This window comes from Stegodyphus dumicola, chromosome 3 (assembly GCF_044657685.1).
Source record: "Stegodyphus dumicola isolate Sdum_Otavi_A_Nest chromosome 3, ASM4465768v1".
Taxonomy (NCBI): domain Eukaryota; kingdom Metazoa; phylum Arthropoda; class Arachnida; order Araneae; family Eresidae; genus Stegodyphus; species Stegodyphus dumicola.
Window position 1 is genome coordinate 13,659,916 of NC_140770.1, and position 25,128 is coordinate 13,685,043.

At 34.8% G+C, this 25,128-nt stretch overlaps 1 protein-coding gene across 2 annotated transcripts in view; it reads left to right on the forward strand.

Annotated features, from left to right (window-relative positions):
* Positions 1-21,617, forward strand: part of LOC118191914 (uncharacterized) — a 117,855-nt gene extending 96,238 nt beyond the window's left edge. For both annotated transcript variants that reach the window (XM_085812585.1, XM_085812586.1), the window contains 5 exons: positions 1,474-1,634; positions 5,519-5,653; positions 9,662-9,790; positions 15,641-15,752; positions 20,909-21,617. In XM_085812585.1, coding sequence (XP_085668711.1) covers positions 1,474-1,634; positions 5,519-5,653; positions 9,662-9,790; positions 15,641-15,752; positions 20,909-21,074 — 703 coding nt within the window. In that variant the 3' untranslated portion in view covers positions 21,075-21,617. The remainder of the gene's footprint in view (positions 1-1,473; positions 1,635-5,518; positions 5,654-9,661; positions 9,791-15,640; positions 15,753-20,908) is intronic.
* The last annotated feature ends 3,511 nt before the right edge of the window (positions 21,618-25,128 follow it).

Here is a 25,128-nt window from a genome sequence, read left to right on the forward strand (position 1 = left end):
GTCAAGCGTGTGCGCAATGCCATTTTTGTGCAATTCTGGGATGTTTTTTTAAGTGAAAAATAGGTCGACGTGTACATGGATACCGTGTATGTGCAATTCTTAAAAACGCGGCAAGCAGTTTGAGATTCTGCACTTTCTCCGAAATTCGCACCTAATCTTCGTCATGATTAAGCATTTTTGTTCCATAAAAGTTGTAGTATAAGCGTAATTCGGCTAGCAGATTGTTGGAAAAAATGTTGAGTAAAAAAAAAAAAAAAACATGCCTTTACTTCGTGAAAACAAAATGACGTCCGAAACGGTCACAGCCGAAAACATCGCGAACGAAAACGTCGCGGAGAAGAAAACGCAAGGCGAAAACGTCGTGCTACAAAACATCGTGGGAGAAAACATCGCAGCCCTAAAACATCGTGATACAAAACATCGTGATACAAAACATTGTCGTCGAAAATAAAGCGATTCAAAAACTTCGCAGTTTAAAAACACCGTCGTCGAAAATATCGTGGTAAAAAATAAAGTATCTACAAATCATCGCGTGAAGATAACATCGCAGACATGCTTTTTTCAGATTTTAATAACTGCAATTAGATATTCCCATAATGATTTGTGAGCACAACATAGAAAGGAGGATAATTAGTTTTTCATATTTTATATTAACTAATAAATTTTTGCTGAGAAAATGAGAAGGAAACTTAAGCATAGAAAATTAATGCAACTTATAGCACTGAATTTTAAACCGACATAGTTAACTAAAAAAGACCATTAATAAATCATTTTTTATAAAGTTTTCACTGGTAATTTTTCATGATAAGTATAAGCTGTAAGTTGCATTTAATTGTCTATGCTTAAGTTTCCTTCTTACGTTTTCAGAAGAACTTTATTAGTCAATAAAGAACTGTGAAAGTAAAAATTATCCTTCTTTACATCTTGCACTCACAAATCATTATGGGAATATCCATTTACAATTATTAAAACTTGAAAAATGCGTGTCTGCGATGTTATCGTCAGGCGATGATTTGTAGATACTTTATTTTTTACCACGATATTTTCGACGACGATGTTTTTGTTTGTTTTAGGATGTTTTAGGACTGCGATGTTTTCTCCCACAATGTTTTGTAGCAAAACGTTTTCGCCTTGCGTTGTTTTCTCCGCGACGTTTTCGTCCGCGATGTTATCGGCGGACACCTCCAAAACAAAACTAGCAGGTTCCTGTAGCAGGGTTGGTCGCGAAATTTTCGCCAAAAAATCGTCAAGTTACCATAATGTAAAGATTCACCCCAAATAATTATAAAATCTCTCATTGCTTAGACCCCTAAACAGGAATTTTCAAACAATATACGTCTAGCGCGGCTAAAGCTCTTCGAAGTTTCCTGTTAACCATGCAAAATGTTGTCTATTTCTGATGCAAAACTGTGTTGTTTAATTCTTCATATATCAGTTTATTTATTCATAACCCCACATGTTTCATGTTTCCAGTGAACTTCCTGACTTGAAGGTAAGCGTCAAGCTTCTGCAAAAGTATGAATATCAAGCTTTCGTTAAAGTGAAGCTAAACAGCTGTGGAATTTTCGATATTTTTTGCACTGCCCGTAATCAACATGGATTCGATATGAAAAAAATTACTTTAAGTATAACAGGTTAGTTTGATCTTCGAACCAGTTACGTTACTTTTAGTTATTTTCAAGCTTAGTATTTTGCTATTTTTAAATTAATAAAATTATATATATATATATGGAGAGAGAGGTTTTTATTTAAGTTTGAACTAAATATAAATGCAACTCTTTTACACACAGTTTTGAGTTTTAATGAGAATCAGTTGAAGTTGGGCAATGGAGTAGCGAGCATAACTGGCGTTCGGTGCAAAATACCTTTCTTGACGTCCCCCCACTCGAAAAATAATAATAATAATAATAATAATAATAATAATAATAATAAAACAGTGATATGATGAAAATTTTGTTTGGAGTTGCAGTCATTAATGTAAGAATTGTAAGAATTGGAGGCTCCCTTCAGCCCAACTGGACACAAGTGTCCCCATAGCCCAAAAGAAGGGGCCCCGTATCTCCACAAACGAGGGCAGCCAGTAATCCAGCCACCCCCAAACAACAAACAAAAATACTAAATCAAAACTAAATAAGCACATCTAACACAAAATTACAGACTAACAAACAAACAAAAAAATCCATAAACACAAATTCACAACACAGAACACCACAGATATCCAAAACCCATATAAACACAAAATTCAATTTTAACAGAAGATTCCTACTAGCGCCCTATTTTCATTCATAAATTTCATTACAGCAATAGAATATGATTTAAAAACTTTAAAATTAATGGCACTTACATTAAAATCAGTACTGTTAAAAATGCGTCTAATAGGGGCTGTTCAACTACAATCAACCACAAAATGCCTAGCATCATTATCAACCCGACAACTGTTACATAGTTTATTTTCCTGCGGATTAAATCGGTTGAAATAGAACGGAAACCTACCATGTCCAGTTAACACCTGATTAACATCAATATTGTTCATGCATTTCATTTTGTTTGTGATTTTAATTAGTTCCATAAATCCTTTGTTTTTGGGTGAAGAGGACCACTGTATTTTCCATTTGTTAACGTAAAATTTTTTCATTCTTCGAATTGCAATTCTTTCCGAACCTGTTACTTCAATATCCATTGCACTGACATTTGAGACCGCCTGCTTGGCCAGGCTGTCGGCCCTCTCATTACGAATATAGCCTATATGGGCTTTAACCCAATATAGCTGCTTAATATTTAAATATAAACTCAAAGTTTCTAAATGTCTCTTAATTTCGACAATTAATGGGTTGAAATTGTCTGGGCGGGAGAGCGCATGGAGAAGTGACAGGCAGTCAGTATAAATATTTACAGACGTGGGTATAAAGAAGGTATTTTATACCCACGTCATTAATGTAATTAATTAATGTAGTCATTAATGTAATTAAGTTACATTACATTTCTCTCTTTATGTAAAAAATGGTAATTGAAATTGATCTGCTCTACTGTATGAAATTTTGGTACTTACGTATTATCCCGTCGACCGTGAAACTAACCACAAGAGACGTAATTTGGTGCCAGTTATGTGCTCGTGACGTCACAACGCACACAGAACTTTTTCGCTTTCGTTTGGTTGGTTTAGTTGACTGCGGCAAAGCAAACTAGGGCTACCTGTCTATGAGAAAGAATGCCTTCGTGGAGGACTTTCTAAAGGAAAATCGCTCATATAATAAGTTACCTTGGAAGAAAGCATATAAAAGCCCATGGAGCTGCTATGTTCGCCTGGAATGCAACCCAAGTCGGAGCTAACGGTGTTCAGCGATTTTACCGCTCGGTTTGCTGGTGGGTCACGTTTTTGTTTGATTAAACCTCGACTGGTTCTTGATAAGCACGTTTTTGTTTGATTAAACCTCGACTGGTTCTTGATAAGCACGTTTTTGTTTGATTAAACCTCGACTGGTTCTTGATAAGCACGTTTTTGTTTGATTAAACCTCGACTGGTTCTTGATAAGCCATCCTTTTTTTTTTTTTTTTTTTTTTTTTTAACAAGGGTATAAATGGTGCTGTGTTAGTTCTGTATTTTTCCCCTCAAGTTGAAAAAAAAAATCTGATCTTCACAGCACCTGAGTTCCTTCTACGGAATATTAAATTACACGCATTTTATCCTGTATTTCATTTAAATTTATACTCATGTCCATAAATTAAGGATAATTCGGAGTCACGCGGAAATCGAACTCTAAAATAAATATATCACCTGTAAAATCACTACACACATCTTCAAGAACCATATGCAAATTTCAGGAAGCAACCAGATAACACCGATGGTACGTCACAATGACGAGAGTGTAAGAGAGTGATATATAAGGAGTACAGGCAAACAAGTAAAATTGTTCGCAGGCGCTTTATAAGCATTTCAGTGCAATAACCGAATAGTTATGACACAAAGGACGCATTTGGATGATTTTTTACGTGGTCGAATTATAGGCCGTCTGGAATGTGGGCGTACCCAACTGGAAGTATCGGACGAAATTGGAATTGCCCAGAGTGTCATCTCCAGGCTTTGGCAACGATTCCAAGATGATGGTAATGTGAGTAGACGTTACAGCACAGGTCGCCCCAGAGTTACAACGCCGAATGAGGACCGGTATTTGGCAGTTACTGCCAAAAGAAACAGGTGGAGCACAGCCTTAGACCTGTCTCGTCAGCTCTCTTCAGCCACTGGTACGACAATTTCAAGGGAGACCATGTACAGACGCTTAGGGCAGATTGGTCTATATCTCGTAGACCTGTCAGATGCGTTCCACTTACTCCAACTCACTGTCGCCTGCGGTTAGCCTGGAGTAGAGAGCATGCATTGTGGACACCGCAACAGTGGGCTTGTGTGATGTTTTCCGACGAGTCCAGGTTTAGCTTGCAGTCTGATTCTCGCCGGACTTTCATATAGAGAGCTTCAGGTACCCGTTACCACCAAGAAAACATCATTGAACGACACCGTTACGGTGGTGCAGGAGTGCTCTTTTGGGATGGAATTATTCTGGGTTCCAGAACTGACCTGCATGTTCAAATTGGAACCATGATAAGCCAAATCTATCGGGGCGTCATTCTGGAATAACATGTACGTTTGTTTCGGGGCGCCATGGACGCACAATTTGTGTTTATGAATGACAACGAACGTCCTCACCGTGCAAACATCGTAAGCGAATGCCTTCAATCGAAGGTTATCACCCGTATGGACTGGCCAGCATTCTCACCGGAGTTGAATCCAGTAGAGCACGTGTGGGACATGCTTCGCCGACGAGTTGCAGCCCGTCAACCTCCTCCTACATGTCTACCGGAACTTCGGAGAGCATTGTTTTTTCAGTGGTGTAATATCTCCCAAGATCAGATCGATAATTTGATACTCAGCATGCCAAGGTGTTGTACGGACTGTATTGCATCGTCTGCGACGCATACAATGTATTAACAATCATACCAACCATGTAATATTGGTTTTTTGTAAATAAGTTTTTTTTTTTTTTTTTTTTTTTTTTTTTTTTTTTTTTTTTTTTGTAATTTGCTTCAGGGAGAAAAAATCGCTAATTTTTTTTAATAATATCAAACATATAGCATCTTTTTTTGCTCTTTACCTTTTGTTTAATAAATAAGCTTTACAAATAAATCAAGTTTGTTTTGCTTCTAACTCTTCCTTTGCCTGATTTTGCATTATCCTTAATTTATGGACATGAGTGTATATCCTCGAATTTCATAAGAGATGGCTTTCTCATTCAATTAACTTAATTGTCATGCAAGGTAAAAATGCATAAAACCTCAAAATAACTTCGTTAAAACTTTGAAGATATAGGAAAATATAAAACACCAAATACAGTTAAAACAATTTAAAAAAACAATTTTTACAACATCAAATTAAGAGTTTCTACTCAAAAATAAGCAATTCTGTTATTTTTTCAATCTGTTATTTAATGCATTTCTAGCTTGACGTTACATCCCTCTCTTACAGAATGTCCTCCAGGTCGTTTCGGACGGAATTGCGCTTCGATTTGCCATTGCTACGAAAACGCTGCTTGCGACAAGGTAACGGGGGCTTGCGAAGGTGACTGCGAAGCAGGTTACATGGGATTCAATTGCCAGAAACGTAAGTGTTACGCAGAATTTTTCAAAGAAGCTAGCTGAACGTTTTGTTTCATTGAATACTCATCCTTGACTTGTGCCTTGACTTGTTTTATAAGTGAAATTGTTGTATTTTTCTATATAATGTAGCATGAAAAGCTGAGAGAACTCATGCTCTGCGACGAACATAAGAATACGAGGGCAAGACTATTTAACTTTGAGTAAATGGTTAACTCTCTAATTTGCAGAGATATCGCCAAGCTGGCAACGGTTTTGGAGACTAATTTTTGTCGCCAAATTCGGTAACAAATGGCCAAAAAATGCCAATTTTTGCAACATTTTGGTGACAAATTTTACAATCTTGGCCAAGTTTTGATGACTAACTTCTATCGCCAAATTTGGCGAGAAATCGCCTAAAATGGCCGATCGTGGCAACATTTGGGAGACCAAGAGATCATGTTTTCGAAACATTTGGGTTCAATATTAGAAACATTTGAACATTTGGGTACCAGGAGATCATGTTTCTGAAACATTAACATTAGAAATCACAGTTGAAAGGCAATCATCAGCATTCAGATTGAAAACCAAATGAATGATTCACCGTATTTTTCACATAATAGGACAAGATTTGCGTTATGTGGCTGTGAAGGTCTAAAAATCCAGATGCACAAGAAACATTTCTAATGCTGGGAGTTTAAAAGTATAGGCTGTATTTTCTTTGAGCTATTGTACCGATCTACACGTTTTTATCTACTCGTATTGTACCGATCGCATATTTCACAAGTGCACATCTGTGTAGCCACCGAGGGAGTGGCTTCTAGGATGGACCAATGAGCATCCAGTAATATTTCTGTCACGTCACATGACCTTTCGCTTGTTTTAAGATTTAAGCAAGATGCTTGAAAATACTCTGCCACGCAATTTTCTGTACAAAATAATTAAAGCATCGTCGATTGCTTCTGAAACTTTTCATTGCAAAGTTAGAACAAATATAGTAAATTATGAAGATTTCACTACCGGGTCGAAATAAATACAAACACATGTTGGATACTTCGCAAAAATTTCGATGTGAAATATTACTTAATAAGTGGTAAATAAGATGAAGAAAGAAATATGTGATAAACATCTGAGCCCAAATGCAATCTTTACGTAAAACTATGCCTATGAGAAAAATATTTACACTAATTATATGTGTAAATAGAAGTCAGCACTTTTTATTGCAGTCTATATGAAAAAAATGTTCTATAATAATAACCAATGCACAATTTTATTCAAAGTAAACTTTACTAATTTTCATTCCTATACATTTAGTGTGTTAAATTTCACATTTAATAACTGCTCACTCTTAAATGTACTCTCTACACAAGAAAAACTGATCAAAAAGAGTGAATTTATCTCATTCACAACGAGTGTATTCAATTGATTCACATATAATTTTTAATATTAGCAATGGGTATAATCAGATATATATTCTGAATCTTACACTTTAAAAATCAAAAGAATGCAAGTACTGAAATAAGAAAACGCTAGATTCATTGTAACACTTTCAGTCATTCTCAGCTCAATTAAAATAATATACACTTCAATTCTCTTAATCCACATAATATTCCGTGAACATCAATCCAAACATTAATGCGTCATAAAAATCACGAAAGTGAAATGTCGGAGATTAATTAAACTCAGAAAACGAAAGCACAAGATTTCTACCATTACGTCATATATTTATAACTGCGAAGAAAATTCAAATTAAGACGTAAACAACATACGCTCACGTGCACGAAGATTTAGCGTCACCAAGAGCAATAGCAGCTCATTGGTCCATTTTCCAAACCCCTCCCTCAGTGGCTACGCTGATGTGCACTTGTGAAATATGCATACCGACCTACGCGTGGGAGGCACTGTAACGACTTAAATATATCGGGACGAAGTCCTTGGAGAGCTTTCTATGAAACCGAATGCTACAGCAGTTGGTCCAGAATTTATTCTTATGGATGATGGAAAATATTTACGGTGCGAAAAACCTGGTGGATACGTACCTCGGGAATGCAAAAATGTCATTGCTCGCAATGACCCCATATTAGCACGATTTCAACCTTCAAGAAAATCTTCGAGGTAGCTGAGGACGAGCTGCCTTCATCCGTGTAGCGTTTTCAGCTGCTTCTTAAGAGCTGGAAGTTGCCATGTTAGAAGTAAGCAATTATTGCCCTCTAGTTCCTATTTTTATATTACTGATAATACGGAACGACACTGCAAGAGATTGTGTCGATGTCAGATGATCATATTCCTTCATTTGTTAGTTTATTTGTTAGGAAAGCTTACAGATTCCTTTTTTGTTAAATTATACATTTGCAAATACAGAGGCTGTTCACACATTTTTTAGACGATGTATATTGTATTCACAAAACTAAATTACATAAAATTCTTGTGTTTTAAATGTTCTATTTGACATCCCTTATTCTGAACTATCTTTAGACATCGCAATTTCCAGGATAATAATGCCTTTTGAAGTGGCAGAAGAGGTAATCTATCCCATTTCTCCCGAACAGCTTTACAGAGTCCTGTTAGGGTTTTGGGACAACGTTTGGATAATGCAGTTTTTAAAAGTCCGAAAGCACAAAAATCCATAGGTGACATATCGGGAGATTGAGTAGGGATATCAACGAAGGGTATGGCCTCGATACCAGTTTTTTGTTCGATTTCTTTTAGGAAATTTACAGTGGATTTTGATGTGTGACTGCTAGCTTTGTCCTGATGGAGTCTCACAGATGGATGGCACTGTGGGTAAAGCGATGGTATTTCATTCAGAAAATTTGGCCATAAAATATGTTGATTTAATATATAAGTATTTGGAGTTATTCTTGACATTTTTAGCACTCTTTTTATTTGTATCTTGCCATTTTAAGAAAAACCAGCAACAATCATGAATCCCTTAGAAAAACTTTCTTTGGATTCTTTGAACCATGTACTTACATTTTTTTTCTACCCTTTTATGATAATAAATGGCTCTTTTTTTGTTACAGTAATTTCAATACACCCATGCTTCATCTATTGGGACAATTGTTTTCCATTTTTCTTTGGATAAGTGTTTCTCATATAGAATTCTGCAGCGTGTCCTGCTTTGAGCGATATGCTTTGGAAGAAGACGATTCACATTGCGTTTTTTCGCTTTCTTAAGATTTAAATCAACTTTTAACATTTTGTTTACAGTGGACACCGTGCATTTAAATGATTTTACAACTGTCCTTTGACTAGGGGGATTTTCTTTTAACATTAAACAACGTACCTTTGCAAAAGTCGAAGATGTCCGTTTTTTCCTTGGATACTTGTTTGGAATTTTTGTGCCCCTTGAGGCTCCAATTTGATGTTTATTTCCTTTCTTGTTGATTATATTACCTATCGACGCTTTAGATATCACAAAACCACGACTCTCACATCGTTTTCAAAAATGGAGTATGCATATTTCTCTTCGGAATGAGCGTAAATGTAGCCTTCGAACTACTGCTTTGTTAAATTCGCCATTTTGAATAAAAACAAAACTTTCAAGACACAGACGATAGTTTTGACTTTTAAAACATAGTACAATTACAATTACTTCTTTTGCAGCAAACGAGTTTTTATTACAGCTTACCAAAATCGTCTAAAAAATGTGCGAACAGCCTCTGTAACATAAATTAATGTATGATAAAGACAATATGGACATCATGAATCTTGAAATTAATGACCTCTGATTCTTCTTCATCTGCCTAGATGTACTGTTCAAAGCCTTGCCATGATGCATTTGGCTTCAATGATGGATTTTAACATGTCCTGTACAATACCTGATCAACATCAATCACCAAAATGAGAAATCATATTTGGGAATGTATGTCTCGCAGTAAGTACGACAGTACTTATGCTTGCAATTGCCCCGTGTTGTTGGAACCAGATTGCATCAATCTTTGATAAGATTTGATCAGCATAAGTTTCGATATAATTCTAACTTCCATTCAAAACTGAAAACCGTGATTCATTCTGAAATATATTTTCTTTCCAGGATGTCCGCCAAATTCTTATGGTGTCAATTGCCGTAAGAAATGCCTTTGCGCTAATGGTGGGCATTGCAATCGTGCCCATGGAACATGCGCATGCGTTGGAAGATGGAGAGGTCGCTACTGCAAGGAAAGTAAGTTTTAAAATCTTTCCAAAATATTGCTTGTCCAATTCGTTATGAATTTTATCTTAGTTTCCAGAAATCTGATCTCTACGTAAATTTAATGATAAAACATATCTTTTTATTGCCATTATTCGCATTGCATTTATTTTCATTTTTCAGACATATTTAAATAATTATCCTGTAAGGATTATGGTAATTTTATTAGCAGTTAAATTTTAAGTTAAAGTTCCTTTCCTGTCAAATTCTTAACTTCAACTTACTACTTCCGGCCAGAACGTAGTTTTGGAATCTTGCTGAATATTTAATGAGGAGGAGCGGTATTTAAACCACGAAGTTACTTAGTGAGTCAGAGAGAATCAGAGTTTCTGATTTACGCGCGTCTGCCGTTTTGGCCACTCTCTCTCTCTCAAAGCTGTTATTACGCTCGGCCGTACTCGGGCCCTTGCTAAGCTTCGTAGTCAAATAAGTTAAGGGGCCAACTCGATTTGAACCTTGATATCTTCGGCTATACTTCTTTAGTTAATCTTAGTTTTAGTTTAATTCTTAGTCCTTTAAGTTCAAGTCCAAGTGCGGGTTTTGCTTGTACACTCCCAGGCGGAATTTGTTAAATCTTATTGGAATAATAAAGGGTTAGTTACCCTTCTATCTTGTTGTTTCTTGTCACCGAACTCAAGAGATTATTCGCTTATTAGTTCTTCCAACATTAACTTAGAATTCCAAAGTGAGGAACTCTACAATCCTTTTGAGGAAACATTTTTTGCATATTAAATTATCCAGTTTCATCTCTTTTAAATTCAATTTTCACTTTTCAATGCAAATTTCCAATATACCATATCTGTAGGGTCCTTTCAGTTTAACCCCTCAGTCAAATACAGCTCACTGTCTTTCTCTGCCACCATCTAAATTTAACAAGAGTGTGTGGTGGATCACAGAGAGATGAGAAAATCGTGTGTGCGGTCCTCGCATGTCACTGTTTCCAAGCGTTGACGATGTATCACCCGACATGGCCCGACATTGCAGACGCAATAATTCGGCCTAGTTGACAGTAGAAGAGACATAACTTCACGACCAGTGTCAAAAGATTTTAGCGTTCTGCACTTTGTCTGTCGTCAAAGCCTCTCGATTTCAGGAGGGCTAAGGAACTAATGATCTTGTTTTTCCAACGATATCGTTCCAGAAATAACGAATCAGAGGATGTAAAATACTACTGAAAAATTAAGGAGGCGTGGCTAATTCGGTCCGCAGATTTTTTTCCATCGGAACAACACGCCAAAATGTTCTTGAACTCTCGACTAGAGAGACCCTCGTTAGCAGGTTCCTCGTGTCACGAAGACTATAATTCTCTACCATAAATGCTATACATAAATTATATATATATAGAGAGAGAGAGAGAACTTCCATAATCATAATAAATATGTTTTGAGTTCCAAAAATGCAGTAAGTATTAGGTAATCTCACCAATGTACTAATCATCAGATGAAGTCAGAAGGGCTACTTGCGGTCGGTTACCCACAAGTGGAACGAATCCCATTTTATCAAAGTATTTTTTGGTCTTTAACTACTTGCGCTAAAAAGACGTGCCACGCACGTCGAGATGCTTTTGTCTCAAACCGCGAGCGACGTGAACACCTCGTCGATAGGCATTTATCGCAAAAATGAAAATAACGTGGTGCACAAGTCGCCTAACAACGAGATTTTTTATTTCTCTTACAGCTCTGTATTGCATTCCCAGACGCGGAACGGCGTAAATGAGACACTTTACCGCTTGCTATATTGTAACGCACGGCACCGCAAACGTGAAGTTTAGTCCTAGCGCAAGTGGTTAACTTAATTCAGATTATAATTGCAAGGTCTTAAATAAAAGTAACCACCTTAATAATTTTGTTTTTCATTTTTAGTATTTTATATTTTATGGATAAAATAATTATTCATAATTATAAAAAATGTTGGCGCTTACGCTAACGCAACCACCTTAACTCATCAAATTTTTACAATGTCTCAATATTAAGCAACGATGAGCGAAACAATGTAGAATCATTGGGTTTTTCTGAAGCAGGAGACATGAAACATATGCAATGCCCTCGCAAGGACTCGAATCTGGACCTTTAGAATATGCGCCGAGTGTGCGACCGTTTACACCACGAAGGCATGCTTGAAGGAGGGAGAAAATTCTTTATAGCCATTGGGCGTGGCCTGTTATGACCATAAGATCAAATTATTTGGTTTGACCATAAGACCATCCTGGGTCTGGCTGCGTCCACATCCGGTACCTTAGAACCATGTTCATAACAGTCCTTGAGTTAAGCATCGCCGCCATTTTTTGTATGCATTCTTTTTTGCCGTATTCCAAACTCCAACGGTTTTTTAAAACAAATCGTGAAGTTTGCTGCCTTAGTTTTAAACTATGAGCTTGTGGAATTAGCCAGAATAATAATAATAATAATAATAATAAATCTGATGTGTACACCACATGACTTCCTTGTACGGAATATTAAATTATACGCATTTTTTCTTGCATTTCATTTAAACTTACTAGATTGAATTAAACCTACTTCGCCGACAGCACATAAACCACAATAGAATAAATGCATTCTTTAAAATTCACTTTGCTTACCATAGCGACACTCTGGCGCTAGGTTCACTTAACAGTATTATATTTCGTTCATATTATAACTCAGAATGCACAAAATTGATATAATTTAAAGAATTATCGAATCGTTGCCACATGTTCTATTCAAATACTATAATAAAGCTAGAACGATGTATAAAAGAAATTAAGCAAACAAAACAAAAAAGAAACAGTTTTTCGCAGACAATTGTGTATTTCTCATTCAATTAATTCAATTCTCACTTCGCGACAAGGCAAAAATACATAAAAACTCAAAATATCTGTATTAAAAATTACGAAGTAAATCTTAAACGCTTATTTCCTCGGAAAAATTCCAGAAAGAATTAAGCATGATTTAAATAATAAATGAAGGCGTTATCTTTGTTGTTGCGATGCTAAGTTTCTTTAGATTGGCAACAAATTCGCTACTCAGCTGTTTCAAATGTAAACAAGAGCAATGGCCGCCATCAAATTAGGCTTAGCGGCACTTAAACAATTTTAAAATTGTTGATAATTCTAAAAATATTGCACACAGATTTACTAAAGGCATCAAAACCTTAACCGGAAGATAAGAACAACATAATTCAATCATTTTTAGAGCAAAAAATGTACAAATTACAAACATATAAGAGTAAAGAACTCAGATCACTGAGCCGTGTAACAGGGTGGATATATATATAAATATATTTATACACGTTTGGTGCGGCCGTTTGGAACCAAAATACGAGGTGCACATCTACATGTTTATAGCACTCCTATCTACAAAATTTCAACGTTCTGTGGCTACTCGTTTTTGAGTTATGCGACTTACGTACGTACATACGTTCGTACAGACGCCACGAAAAATTCTCTTCAGAATTAATTTTAAAGCAGTTTTTATAATTTTTTTGGGAGGAAACGAGTCTTTTATTCAGTTCTTACGTACAGATATCACGCATAAACATCGTTAAATTGCATTCGATAGCGGTCAAAATGTATATTTTCGTTGAAATATGTTGCCTGAAACTTTTCGCGATTACAATACTTCCTTTTTACTTCGTACAAGGAAGTAAAAATGAAAGAAAGAAAAGAAACTGCGGTAAAATTTTTGCAAAAATACAGAATTTTGCAGAAAATTCTGAAGGTAACATCATAAAATGTGTTTCCTAGAGAGCCGCTGTGGCCGAGGTTTGCACAAAGCCAAGTTTTCGCAATTCTCTGATGTTCTTTTAAGCAAAAACAAATCGCTCTATGTATTGGGAGAAGATTAGCACAAAAAATTATAGGAAGATTTGCATAGGAATGTAAGTGTTTTGTTTTTTAAAATATCCAGTAATCCTTATTTAATAATTCAAATTAGTGTTTTAAATTGCTAATGTATGTTTTCCTTTAATATGTTGATAATGTTTATCGACTTACCATAAACACTGATGGTTTGGAAATATTTTAAAGAGAAAGGCGCTAAAATCACCAATTTTCAGCCGACAAGTAACTTTTCATCTGTAAAAAATCGCCAAATTGCGCCAAGGTGGTTGCGTTAATACGTAAGTACCTGATTGTTTAAAAGGAAGATGCTTGATTCCATTAAAGTGACAAAACCATGACATATAGCTTAAACAATTTACCTTTTAAAATATTAACGTGTGATGCTGAAACTGGAACGGACGACAAATTTAATAATTACACATAATAATTAGTTGTAATAAGGACTTAAAGTATTTTTAAAATGAGAATTATTATTTATTTCTTTTAGCAGATATAGCAAAGTTAATGAGATTTTTGGGATTCGTCAAACAATTTTTACTCATTTTGAGACATGAGTTTCATTTTTTTTGTACAGGATCGGATATGATGAATCAAATTTTCCATCCTTTGAAGTTCCTCATAGTGAGGTTTACAGAATATTACAACAAACTGACCCGAAGTTACGTTAGGAAAACAAAGTTATAAATGATAAGGTATTAAATTTTAAATTAAAATAACACCCGGAACAAATATTAATTTAGAAGTCAAACAACAAAAATCAGCCTTATATTTACAAATTTTCACAGGACTAGTTTCGATGGTTTTACCAAACCATGACCTTCAGCTGCCAAAGTGCGAATGAATGAGATAAGATAAAATAAGAATGGCTAGACAGGAGTTAAGCTACTGGCGCCATCTACTGATGAACAAGAAAACTAAAGCATAATTTCCTTAAAGGCTGAAGGTAAAGATGAATTAGGGTTGTTAACTAGAACAGAAAGATTTTTTTTGAATGTGAAATGCCTCTAGAAAATATAATTCACTAATGGAAGATGTTTCTTGAATAGTTTTCAGAAAAATGGAAAGGGGGATTTTCGGACCAACAATGCTGGGCAACAGAGAACTTCTGTGCTTCGTTTTTCCTAACATATGCCTCATATTCTTTAACGCGAAATTTAAGACTGTCTTAGTCTTTTGAACCAATGTAAATTAACTCACACTCGCAAAGAACCATGTAACTACCCCAGGAATTCATATCCGGAATGGGGTTAAAACTCGGAATTTTATTGTAGGAAAATAAACGACTGGAAAGGTAAATTTGTTCAAAATACGTGCAATTTTATAGCTAATTGATGGAAGGAAAGGAATGACAACAGAATTTCTATAATCTCCTAAAACAGTGTGCCTTTTAGTGTGTTGAGATCAGAATTTTTTAACTGCTTGATTAATAATTTTGGGTGAAAAGCCCCTGTCAATAGCTATTGCTTTTAAATAATTTAGTTCTTCATCAAGGGCTGGTTTGGAGGAGTAAACTTGAAGAGCACGGTAAACATAGGAATAAAATGAAGCTAACTTTTATTTAGTCGGATGATATGATTTAAAGTGTGGTGGAAGGCAAACCGATAAAGGTTTACGGTAAACCGTAGTACTGAAGTTGGATGTGTTACGTGTGACCAGAATGACGAGAAACGGAAGAGAATTGCAAGTCTCAAGTTTAAAAGTGAACTGAATAGCAGGGTCAATAGAATTCATTGTTGAAAGAACTTTATTTAGATTATCTACATTACCTTCAAACAGGGTAAAAGTATCGTCTACGTACCGGAAACATACCTCGAAGTTTAAAGTTTCAAACAATTTTTTATTCATAATAGTGCATGCACATATCAGCCACGATGGGACTAAGAGGGCTTCCCATGGCTAATCCCTCAGTTAACTTCTAAATTAATACCAAATTTTATTTTTCAAAACTTTTTTATGTATGAATAGAACGTATTTAATACATATTTACACATATTTTCTTTGTTTAGGTAAGCCTCAAATAGTAGCAGTTAGTAATATGATAGTTAAAATTGGTCAAGAGGCAACCATTTCTTGCACAGCGGATGGAATACCTGAACCTCTCATCATTATATACGACAGGTTATTACTTCCTGCTTTCTTTATTTCTTTAATTTCCCTTTTTTCCCCCAAATTATAAATAATTTTCAACTGCCTACCTCCATGTAATGTATAGTCAATCAAAGCATAAATTATGTCATAATGAAATTATATTATTTCCAGGTATATCAAATTTATTTTTGCACACTTAACTTTTTTAAAGCAGTGTATTATAGTTAAATTACATTAATTTGCATTAGTAAAGCAAATAAAATATAAATTGAATTTTAAAGGGAGTAACGATCAGTTGGAAATGTAACAATATTTTGATTCCTTCGAATATACCAGTATTAATAATTATCTACTTATAAAATGATTCAGAAATGTATAAATAAAATAATCAATAATTACATACAAATATTTAAAAATATTATTAGGAAAGTCCAGCTGCGGTAAGATAGCTTCCTCCGCAGAGCGGGTTTAGGGTTGTTAGATTTGGCGCGAAATCACCTATTTGGCGACATTTGTCAACTAAGTTGGCGATCTCTCATAGACGAAGCGAGAACATTCTGGAACGAATTCTTACTGGTTGGCCCCCAGAATGTTTTTGAAGGCAAGCCAAAAGCTATAGCCGAGTCTATCAGCAGTGTATCTTGTAGAGTAGGTTGAGTTCAATAGTAGTGTTTTGAGCTCCAAGAGCGATGGACTGAGTCGGGAGCTGTGCTTTAGTGCTTTGCCGTGAAGCTGTCTTCATCGTTGTAGCCTGAAGGCTATCGTAGTTTTCGACGGCTGCAAACGTGACTTTGGAACTCACCTGTGTAATGCTGACGAATAAATTATGCTTTGATTTTTTATCAAGTGCTGTGGTCAATCATTCCAAATCCACGAATACAGCGCGATTACAAGTATATGGAAAATAAATGATGTAAAATGATTTTTTGATATTTAGTTCGCTTAGATTAATCGAAGATCTTTACTCAGGAAACAGGAAGAAAAACGAGCTTATATCGTAGATATACCAGTCAAAATCTGACTGGGTGTAAGATAGTGAAAATAATTATTCGATTAGAAAATTTATCTTTTAATTAACTTCTTTCCCTTTTTAGATAAATATATTCGACAACTATTATTTATTTAATTCATATTTATGCTAACAAACATAATAGTTGCATCATTATCTAACATCAGAATGATAGCATCAATTTTAAGTTTTCTATGAATGGCCTAAAGTTTGCATTTTTAATGCTTATATTAGTTAAAAATTTTAATAATGTTAGCAGTGTTTTACTGATTGTCACTGTATAATAATATTATTTAACTTTTGCTCTGTTAAGCAAAATGTAGTTCACTCCTATGTATTTCGTATTTAACTCAGAAATAAATGTGAATGCAAATTATGTTAATTTTTAAAATGTTTAATATCTATAAAAGCTATTAGTCTATTAAAATATGTAATAATAAATTATAAACTCATAAAGTCATTAGGATTTTTGAAGCAGGAAGACGTGAAAATATACAATGCCTTTAATGGGTCTTGAACACGTAAGTAAAAGTAAAAAGTAGAAAGTTTAAATCAAAAAGTTAAAAGCATATCACTGCAACAGACTATTTTTACATCAATAATGAGTGTGTGTAAAAATTTTGAGTTCGATAGCTTATCAGGAAGTAATTTAAAAATTAATGGCAAACTTTTGATCACAGCGACAAACACTAGCTAGCTAAAAAAAAAATAATAATAATAAATAAAAACAAAATCTGAAATGTTTCAGATTTTAAATTACGTCCAAAGGGGCGTTTTTTAACATTTTGTGTGTTACCTTTCTTTATTAAATATCATGTTCCTCGCACTTAAACCATAAGATCCAGTGCAACAGCAATATCGCAAAATAGTTTTAAAACGAGCCTATCTTTAGAATTTCCGATACAGAGACTCACGCGCTGGAGATAAAAATGTTTTTTCTGCACAACGTTGCCATTGCTCGCTTTGAAATCCTTGAGTTTGTTAATCAAAAATTCGTCAAAGTTTTAAAAAATAGGAAATCGATCATAAAACAAATTTCAAATTTCAAATTTGGTCTTCCACATGCTCATATTCGTTGGAGGATTACGTTATTCAAAATTCGATGACTCTATGTACCGTTGTTTTATCACAATACGAGAAATATACATACATTTATGCAGATTTTTCATTATTTAATTTCTTCAAATATAATGCAGGACTCTAACATTTTGTGGCAACAGTTTGAAAAGTGAACCGACATTTATGAGTCCGACGCAAAATGCCAAAACGAAACTAATAGTCCTTCGGGATTCAAATCCCTTTGGACTAAAAAAAAGAACCTTGTAAAAAGTATATATTTTATTTTTAATGTTTACATAAACTAAAACAATAATTAAAAATTATTTTATTGCTAGACTTACAGTGGTTCTGAAATTGGCAATTTGGAGAAAAGACATATTAAAGATCTTACCTGAATGTTTGAATTCAAACCGTCAGAAATCACAATTAGCTAGCTCCCACAGATGAATTAGTAAAATATTTACTTCCTCCTCACAGACTGTCTTTGTGATGTAAGTGAAAGTAATTACACACACTGGCCAATGAATCAGAAACCCAATATCAATATTTTTTTGAACCACCGTTTGAACAGATAACTGATTCGTTTGGGCGTCGAGTCTACATACTTCTAGAGTGCATCTACGTCCAGAAAATACCATGCACTAGCTATGCAGCTTTCGAGATCTTGTAAAATAGATGGAGGGGAGCATGCTGTCCAATGCATCTTTCTACCATATCCCACGCATTTTCTATGGGGTTTAGAAATGGGCTATGCGGTGGCCAGGGTGAGTGTTGGAAGTCAGACTGATGCTCAGTGAACCAATCTTGAACACTTCTGGCACGATGTATAGTTGCATCATCGTCCATGAAATATCCGTCGTCATCAGGGTAAAAATGCAACATTGTAGGTATATCTACATAGGTATCTCAGGGCTGTTTGTTTACGCTCAAGGAACAGCATGAATGCCAGCAGAACATGCCCCATATCATGACACTCCTACAAGCGCCGTGCGAGTAAGGCAAGATGGCTTCATGGCTTCATGAGGTTCTCGCCAAATTCAGCGTCTTCCAGTGGTAAAAAATAATGTATAGCGTGATTCATCCAACCACATTACCTGTTCCCAATCTTCAGATGTCCAGTGTCTTCTTTCCCGACACCACTGCAAACGAATTCTTGAATGTCGGGCAGTGGTTTTCTCGCAAGCACCCGACTATGTATTTCTATCCTTTGCAAATCTCCACATGGTTCGAGCTGAAATCTGTTGGAAAGAGCCTTGGTTGACAATCTATGTCAGTTGAAGAACAATAGAGTCCTTGTTCTGCCGTACAATTCGTCGGAGACAACGCCGTTCGCTCTCTTGGAAACTTGTGCTCGAACCACAGTTGCGTCTTCTAGAAAAGCACCGTGGGTTTTGTTTCAAACTTTATAAAACCTTTGATAGGCTGCTTTTCAGAATCCAATGAGATTTACTATCTTCGAAATCGAGGCCCCTGCTAAATAGGCACCAACAATAAGCCTTTTTTTTTTCAAATGGTGAAACATTTGCCGTTTTTTTTTCCCCAATTTACTTCATTCATCGTAAAAAGCACTCTTACACCTTACTTATTACTAGCATTCTAACCACGCGTAACCCACGTCACACGTCATAAAAAAATTTCACACTTCATCGCTAGCACGCATTTCAAATGAAAATCTCAAAGGTTTCTAATTCATTGACCAGTGTGTGCAGGGCTTAATTGCTAAAATTAGAAGTGCCGGAGCCCCATGCAAGACCGTCAGGAAAGAGGAACAAGAGTAAATAAATAAAACGGACATTAAAATCATTAATAATTTTTAAAAATTAAATAGTTAATTACTTCCGGATTAATTAACAGTTATTACATTAATATTAATAATTAGTATTTGTATTATTATTTAATTAATAATTATTTCTCAATTAATTAATTGTATTTAAAATAATTAAAGATTAACCCTTTCCGGCACGCTATCTTTTAAAGTGGGAATTTTGATTTAAAAAAAAGTAAGCAGTCTAATTAGGCCTAGAGAAATACACAAGTAAAATTTTGTGAAGATACCACTTATCGTTTTAATTCTGTGCGTGTGCTCAAAGTGGGCAAACTGATTGAATAGAGCTTCGAAAAGAGTGCTGAATCGAGCATTGTTGTCAATGAACTGGCCGATGAGATGCGGAGAAACAAAGAATACAAACTCTCAATTGTCCTAGATGATCGGTGAGCTCGGTCTGGGCACACCTAGGGTTCGCCGTTTGATTTGAGGCAAGATTTCAAGGTAAAAATTTAAAACTAGTATAGAATAAGGAGATTAGCATACAGCCAAATAAATAACATATAAATTCCTTTTCAAACAATTCTTTTTATACCCTAAAAAAATCTGGAAGATTTCTTTGAAAAATAAGGGCTTAAAAAACTAAACATGGCTAAACTATATGGGCTGATTTGTGTTGTGCTGCCATCTACTATGAATAAAGAAGGTTCAGAGTAACCTATAAATCCTTTTTCATTCAATTTTTCTGTGCGTACAGAAGGAAATTTTTAGGTGTGTCCGCACCGGACACATTGTTCCGCAAAGGGTTAAAGTAATTAAATTAAATGTACAGACATAAATGAAAATTTAATAAGCGATTTTTAATATAATTTTGCTGCTAAAAATAAAATTTTCGTGATCAGATTTCTACTGAAATTGGTTTTCAGTTACATAGAAATGCCGAAGCCTTCTTATTTAGGGCTCTGGTGTGCTCCGTCTAGAATTATGATTTACCCCCAAAACTAGGAAGGTCCGGAGACAGGCTTCGGTGGGCTCCGGCGCAATTTAAGCTCTGAGTGTGTGTACATCCGACTGGTAATCAAGAGGTCCAAAGCTCATTTTTATTGTATCGTGCTTCAAAAAAATCTAATACAATCTCTACAATCTGAGCTGTGATAATGTATCATAACATGATGTAAGAAACAAAAACAGACGCCAGAAAGAAAAGACTAGGTTTCAACTTAACTTCAATTAAAATTTCTTCAAGTTGCTTATTTATAATGTCACACTAATAATTGTTTGTTGTACAATAGTGTGTTCTATTAATCCTAAAGAACATTACATCATTTTAACAGCACTGTTTTACGTTTCTAGCAAATGTGACATCATGGATGTAAGTGTTAAATCTTTGAAACGACATCGATATCAAGCTGTGGGGGATGTGAAGCCGGCGAAGCCTGGAACTTTCGAATTGCTTTGCACCGCACGGAACTCGAAAGGATCGGATCAGAAAAATATGACTGTAACCGTAATAGCTTAAGGGCTGCTATTGGATTCAATGATCTTAATTTAAGTCAAAATGGTGTTTTTAAAATGATTAAACCCCGAGACAGAAAACATCAGGAAGTTAAGACACATTTGCTACCTTCGTAATTTATATCTGCATAAAATGAAATCTAATAGAGTTCCAGTTATCCGCACTCTATATGAACTGTTCTCAAGATGTTTCTATTGATTTAAACACTGAATAACAGCACAGTATTTTGTTGGACTTTATCATCAAAAATCACCAAGAAATCAAATACTAATTTATACAACTTTCGTCCAGAAACTGAAAGGATGCATATGATCTCGCAATTCAGCAGAACAAGCTAAAAGGCAGATTACACTAAAGAAAGGTAAACGTTTTAGTGCAAAATACAATGTTATAATTAAGTAACGTAAAGTTTTATTATATTTTCTGTAAGCTGAAGATTTAATTCTACAATAAGCATTTTGTAAAAAGATAAAGCTGTGTGCTTTGGAATTTATAGCCTTTAAATATGATGAAGCCAGAATAATAAATGAAATTATATTTATATGATGTTTACGTCTGATATATTCACGTGTTTTTACTTGAAATGCTGTATCTTTTTCCACCAGTTATGAGATTTGTACTATTTATTAAAAAATCTGATGTGTACACCACATGACTACCTTGTACGGAATATTAAATTATACGCATTTTTTCTTGCATTTCATTTAAACTCATTAGATTGAATTAAACCTACTTCGCCGACAGCGCATAAACCACAATAGAATAAATGCATTCTTTAAAATTCACTTTGTTTACCATAGTGACACTCTGCCGATAGATTTACTTAACAGTATTATATTTCGTTCATATTATAACTCAGAATGCACAAAATTTATATCATTTAACTCTTTCGCATCGAGAGAGGGCAAAATCTCAATTCCCCAAACATCGAAAACGCCCGTATCTAAGAATTTCTCTTGGAATGCTCTTCCTTCCCCCATGACAAGTTGAATACTACAGCACTAACAATAGCCTTACTTAAGTAAAGCGAGAACTTTGTTAGACGCTTTGACACTGTGTGAAGTTCCCCCTTGGGACGGGATTGCAACTTCGGGCATCAAAAGCTAAACACTGACAGTAAACAAAGGAGAGGAAGGAACAAAGGAAACAAGGAAGCTACTTTTAGTAGCTTCAAAAGAATGATTGACACGTGATTTAACAACACCTGAAAGCAATGAGTAATGCAGTAACGTGATGGGGGAAAGCACTGGGTAGGAAATTATTCAGGCGTTTCGGGCGTCCAGCCGATGTCTGAATGTTTGGGCGTTTGGGGCGACTTCGATGCGAAAGAGTTAAAGAATTATCTAATCGTTGCCACATGTTCTATTCAAATACTATAATAAAGCTAGAACTATGCATAAAAGAAATTAAGCAAACAAAAAAAAGAAACAGTTTTTCACAGACGATTGAGTATTTCTCATTCAATTAATTCAGTTTTCACTTCGCGGCAAGGCAAAAATATATAAAAACTGAAAATATCTGTATTAAAAATTACGAAGTAAATCTTAAACGCGTATTTTCTCGAAAAAATTACAGAAAGGATTAAGCATGATTTTAATAATAAATGAAGGCGTTATCTTTGTTGTTGCGAAGCTAAGTTTCTTTAGATTGGCAACAAATCCGCTACTCAGCTGTTTCAAATGTAAACAAGAGCAATGGCCGCCATCAAATTAGGCTTAGCGGCACTTAAACAACTTTAAAATTGTTGATAATTCTAAAAATATTGCATACGGATTTACTAAAGGTATAAAACCCTTAACCGGAAGATAAAAACAACATAATTCAATCGTTTTTAAAGCAAAAAATGTACAATTTACAAACATATAAGAGTAAAGAAACTGAGATGACTGAGCCGGGTAACAGAATGGATATAATTATAAATATATTTATATACGTTTGGCGCGCCGATTGAAACCAAAATACGAGGTGCACATCTACATGTTATAGTAGTCTTATATACAAAATTTCAACGTTCCAAGGCTACTCGTTTTTGAGTTATGCGAGATGCGTACGTACGCATGTGCGTACATACGTTCGTACAGACGCCACGAAAAATTCTCTTCAGAATTAATTTTAAAGCAGTTTTTTGGTGTTTTTGGAGGAAAAGAGTCTTTTATTCTGTCCTTACGTACAGATATCACGCAAAAACATCGTTAAATTGCATTCGAAAGCGGTCAAAGTGATATTTTCGTTGAAATATGCTGCCTGAATCTTTTCGCGATTACAATACTTCCTTTTTACTTCGTACAAGGAAGTAAAAGCAAAAATCATTATTATTTTTCCAGAATGAGGGAGAAAGGTAATAGCACAGTAATTTTTAAGGCGTGTTTCGCATAACTTACCCTACATGTTTTCATCATATTTAGAGAAAATAACTTTAAAAAAACTAATACGGACACCACATGAGTTACTTCTACGGAAAATTAAGTTATATGCATTTTTTACTGCATTTCATTTAAACTTATTTCTTCGAATTTCGTTAGATATACATTTCTCATTCAATTCGTTCAGTTTTCACTTCGCGGCAAGACAAAAATACATAAAACCCAAAAAATATTTTCATAAAAATCGAAAGATATAGAAAAACACGAAAACCAAATACAGTTAAAGGCCCATAAACATTTTTAATATTCATATAGTATTTTTTTAATATTCACGGCAATTTGCCCCTTTGGACCAAAACTCTAAAAAAATTGTATTTACGAAAAATTGTAGTTACGAATTAAAAAAAATTATATTAATTTAATTTTACAAGATATTAATTAATGTATGCGTTATTTAACTTATATTTCTTATCAGAATATTAGTTTAAATATGTTTTATTTATACGATAACTTACGACATATTGATTAATTAAGGTGTGCATAATAAAGCACGCATTAATTAATCAGAATTTTTCATCAGAATATTGTACAAATAAAACATTCCGTACTAGTTCTTTATGAATATAAGTATGAAACACCACAATTTCGTGTGCTGATTTCATGACATTTCTAACGGTAAAAAGTAGTAGAAAATTTTAATAATCTACATTTGTTGGAATTGCTAGATAAATGTTTTTTTCCCCGCAGTTTTTAAATTGACTTACCGGTAACCAGCATGTACCGATTCGGGTAAGAATTAGACGGAAAATTGGTGTCACATACGGAGCATGCACGCCATTCTCTGAGAGCTTCTTAAATCCCGGAAGTTGTACACTATCCTGATCCGGATTCCCATCGGCAACCATTCACGAGGATGAGCAAAAATTTTCGAGCTTTGCTGACGTCACCATTGTAATAACTATACCCATAAATTTCCGGTAATTCTAACACAACTAAAACCAACATGCAAGTGAAGAACAGAGTTATCCCTTGTGCGCAGTGGTGATAAATTAAACTCATGTTATTCGCATTTACCTAAGAGAGAGAGAAAAAAAGAAAGAAATGGAAATGCTCTTATCTTGAGGTCAATTATTCAAGCATTTGTCCTAGCCTTTCGAGCAATGGTTATCTGCACTGACGAGCAATAAAGGGAACCATCTGTGTGTGAATTAACCCTCTGAGCGGGCAGGGTTTTCACTAAGAAAGCACAAATTTCCCAAAACTACTATGAGAACAAATTATTTTTTTGCTTTTATTGTAAAAACTCTCCTGATATCTCAAACCTGGATTTGTTTTCTTTTGATATATTGCCTTAATTTCTTTGACATATTTTAATATGCACGTATATATACGTTCTTACAGATATCACAAAAAATATTCTAGGCCGTATATATACGGCTTTGCCGCTTAGAGGATTTTAAATGCTGGAGGGAGTAAATATTCCGGCAAAGAGTATGCATTGAATAGGGACTCTATTCAATGCAACTGTCCGAAGGAATGCTACTGTAAAGCACTTCCATTCTGAATAAATTCGTGGAATTAGGAATAAGATGTTTTCTCTTTCTGTAGTCATTTGAAGCCAAGATTTTGAAAGGAAAATCGAAGACTTCAGAAAATCGAAGACTTCAGAAAATCGCGTTTGCTTTAGTTGAAAT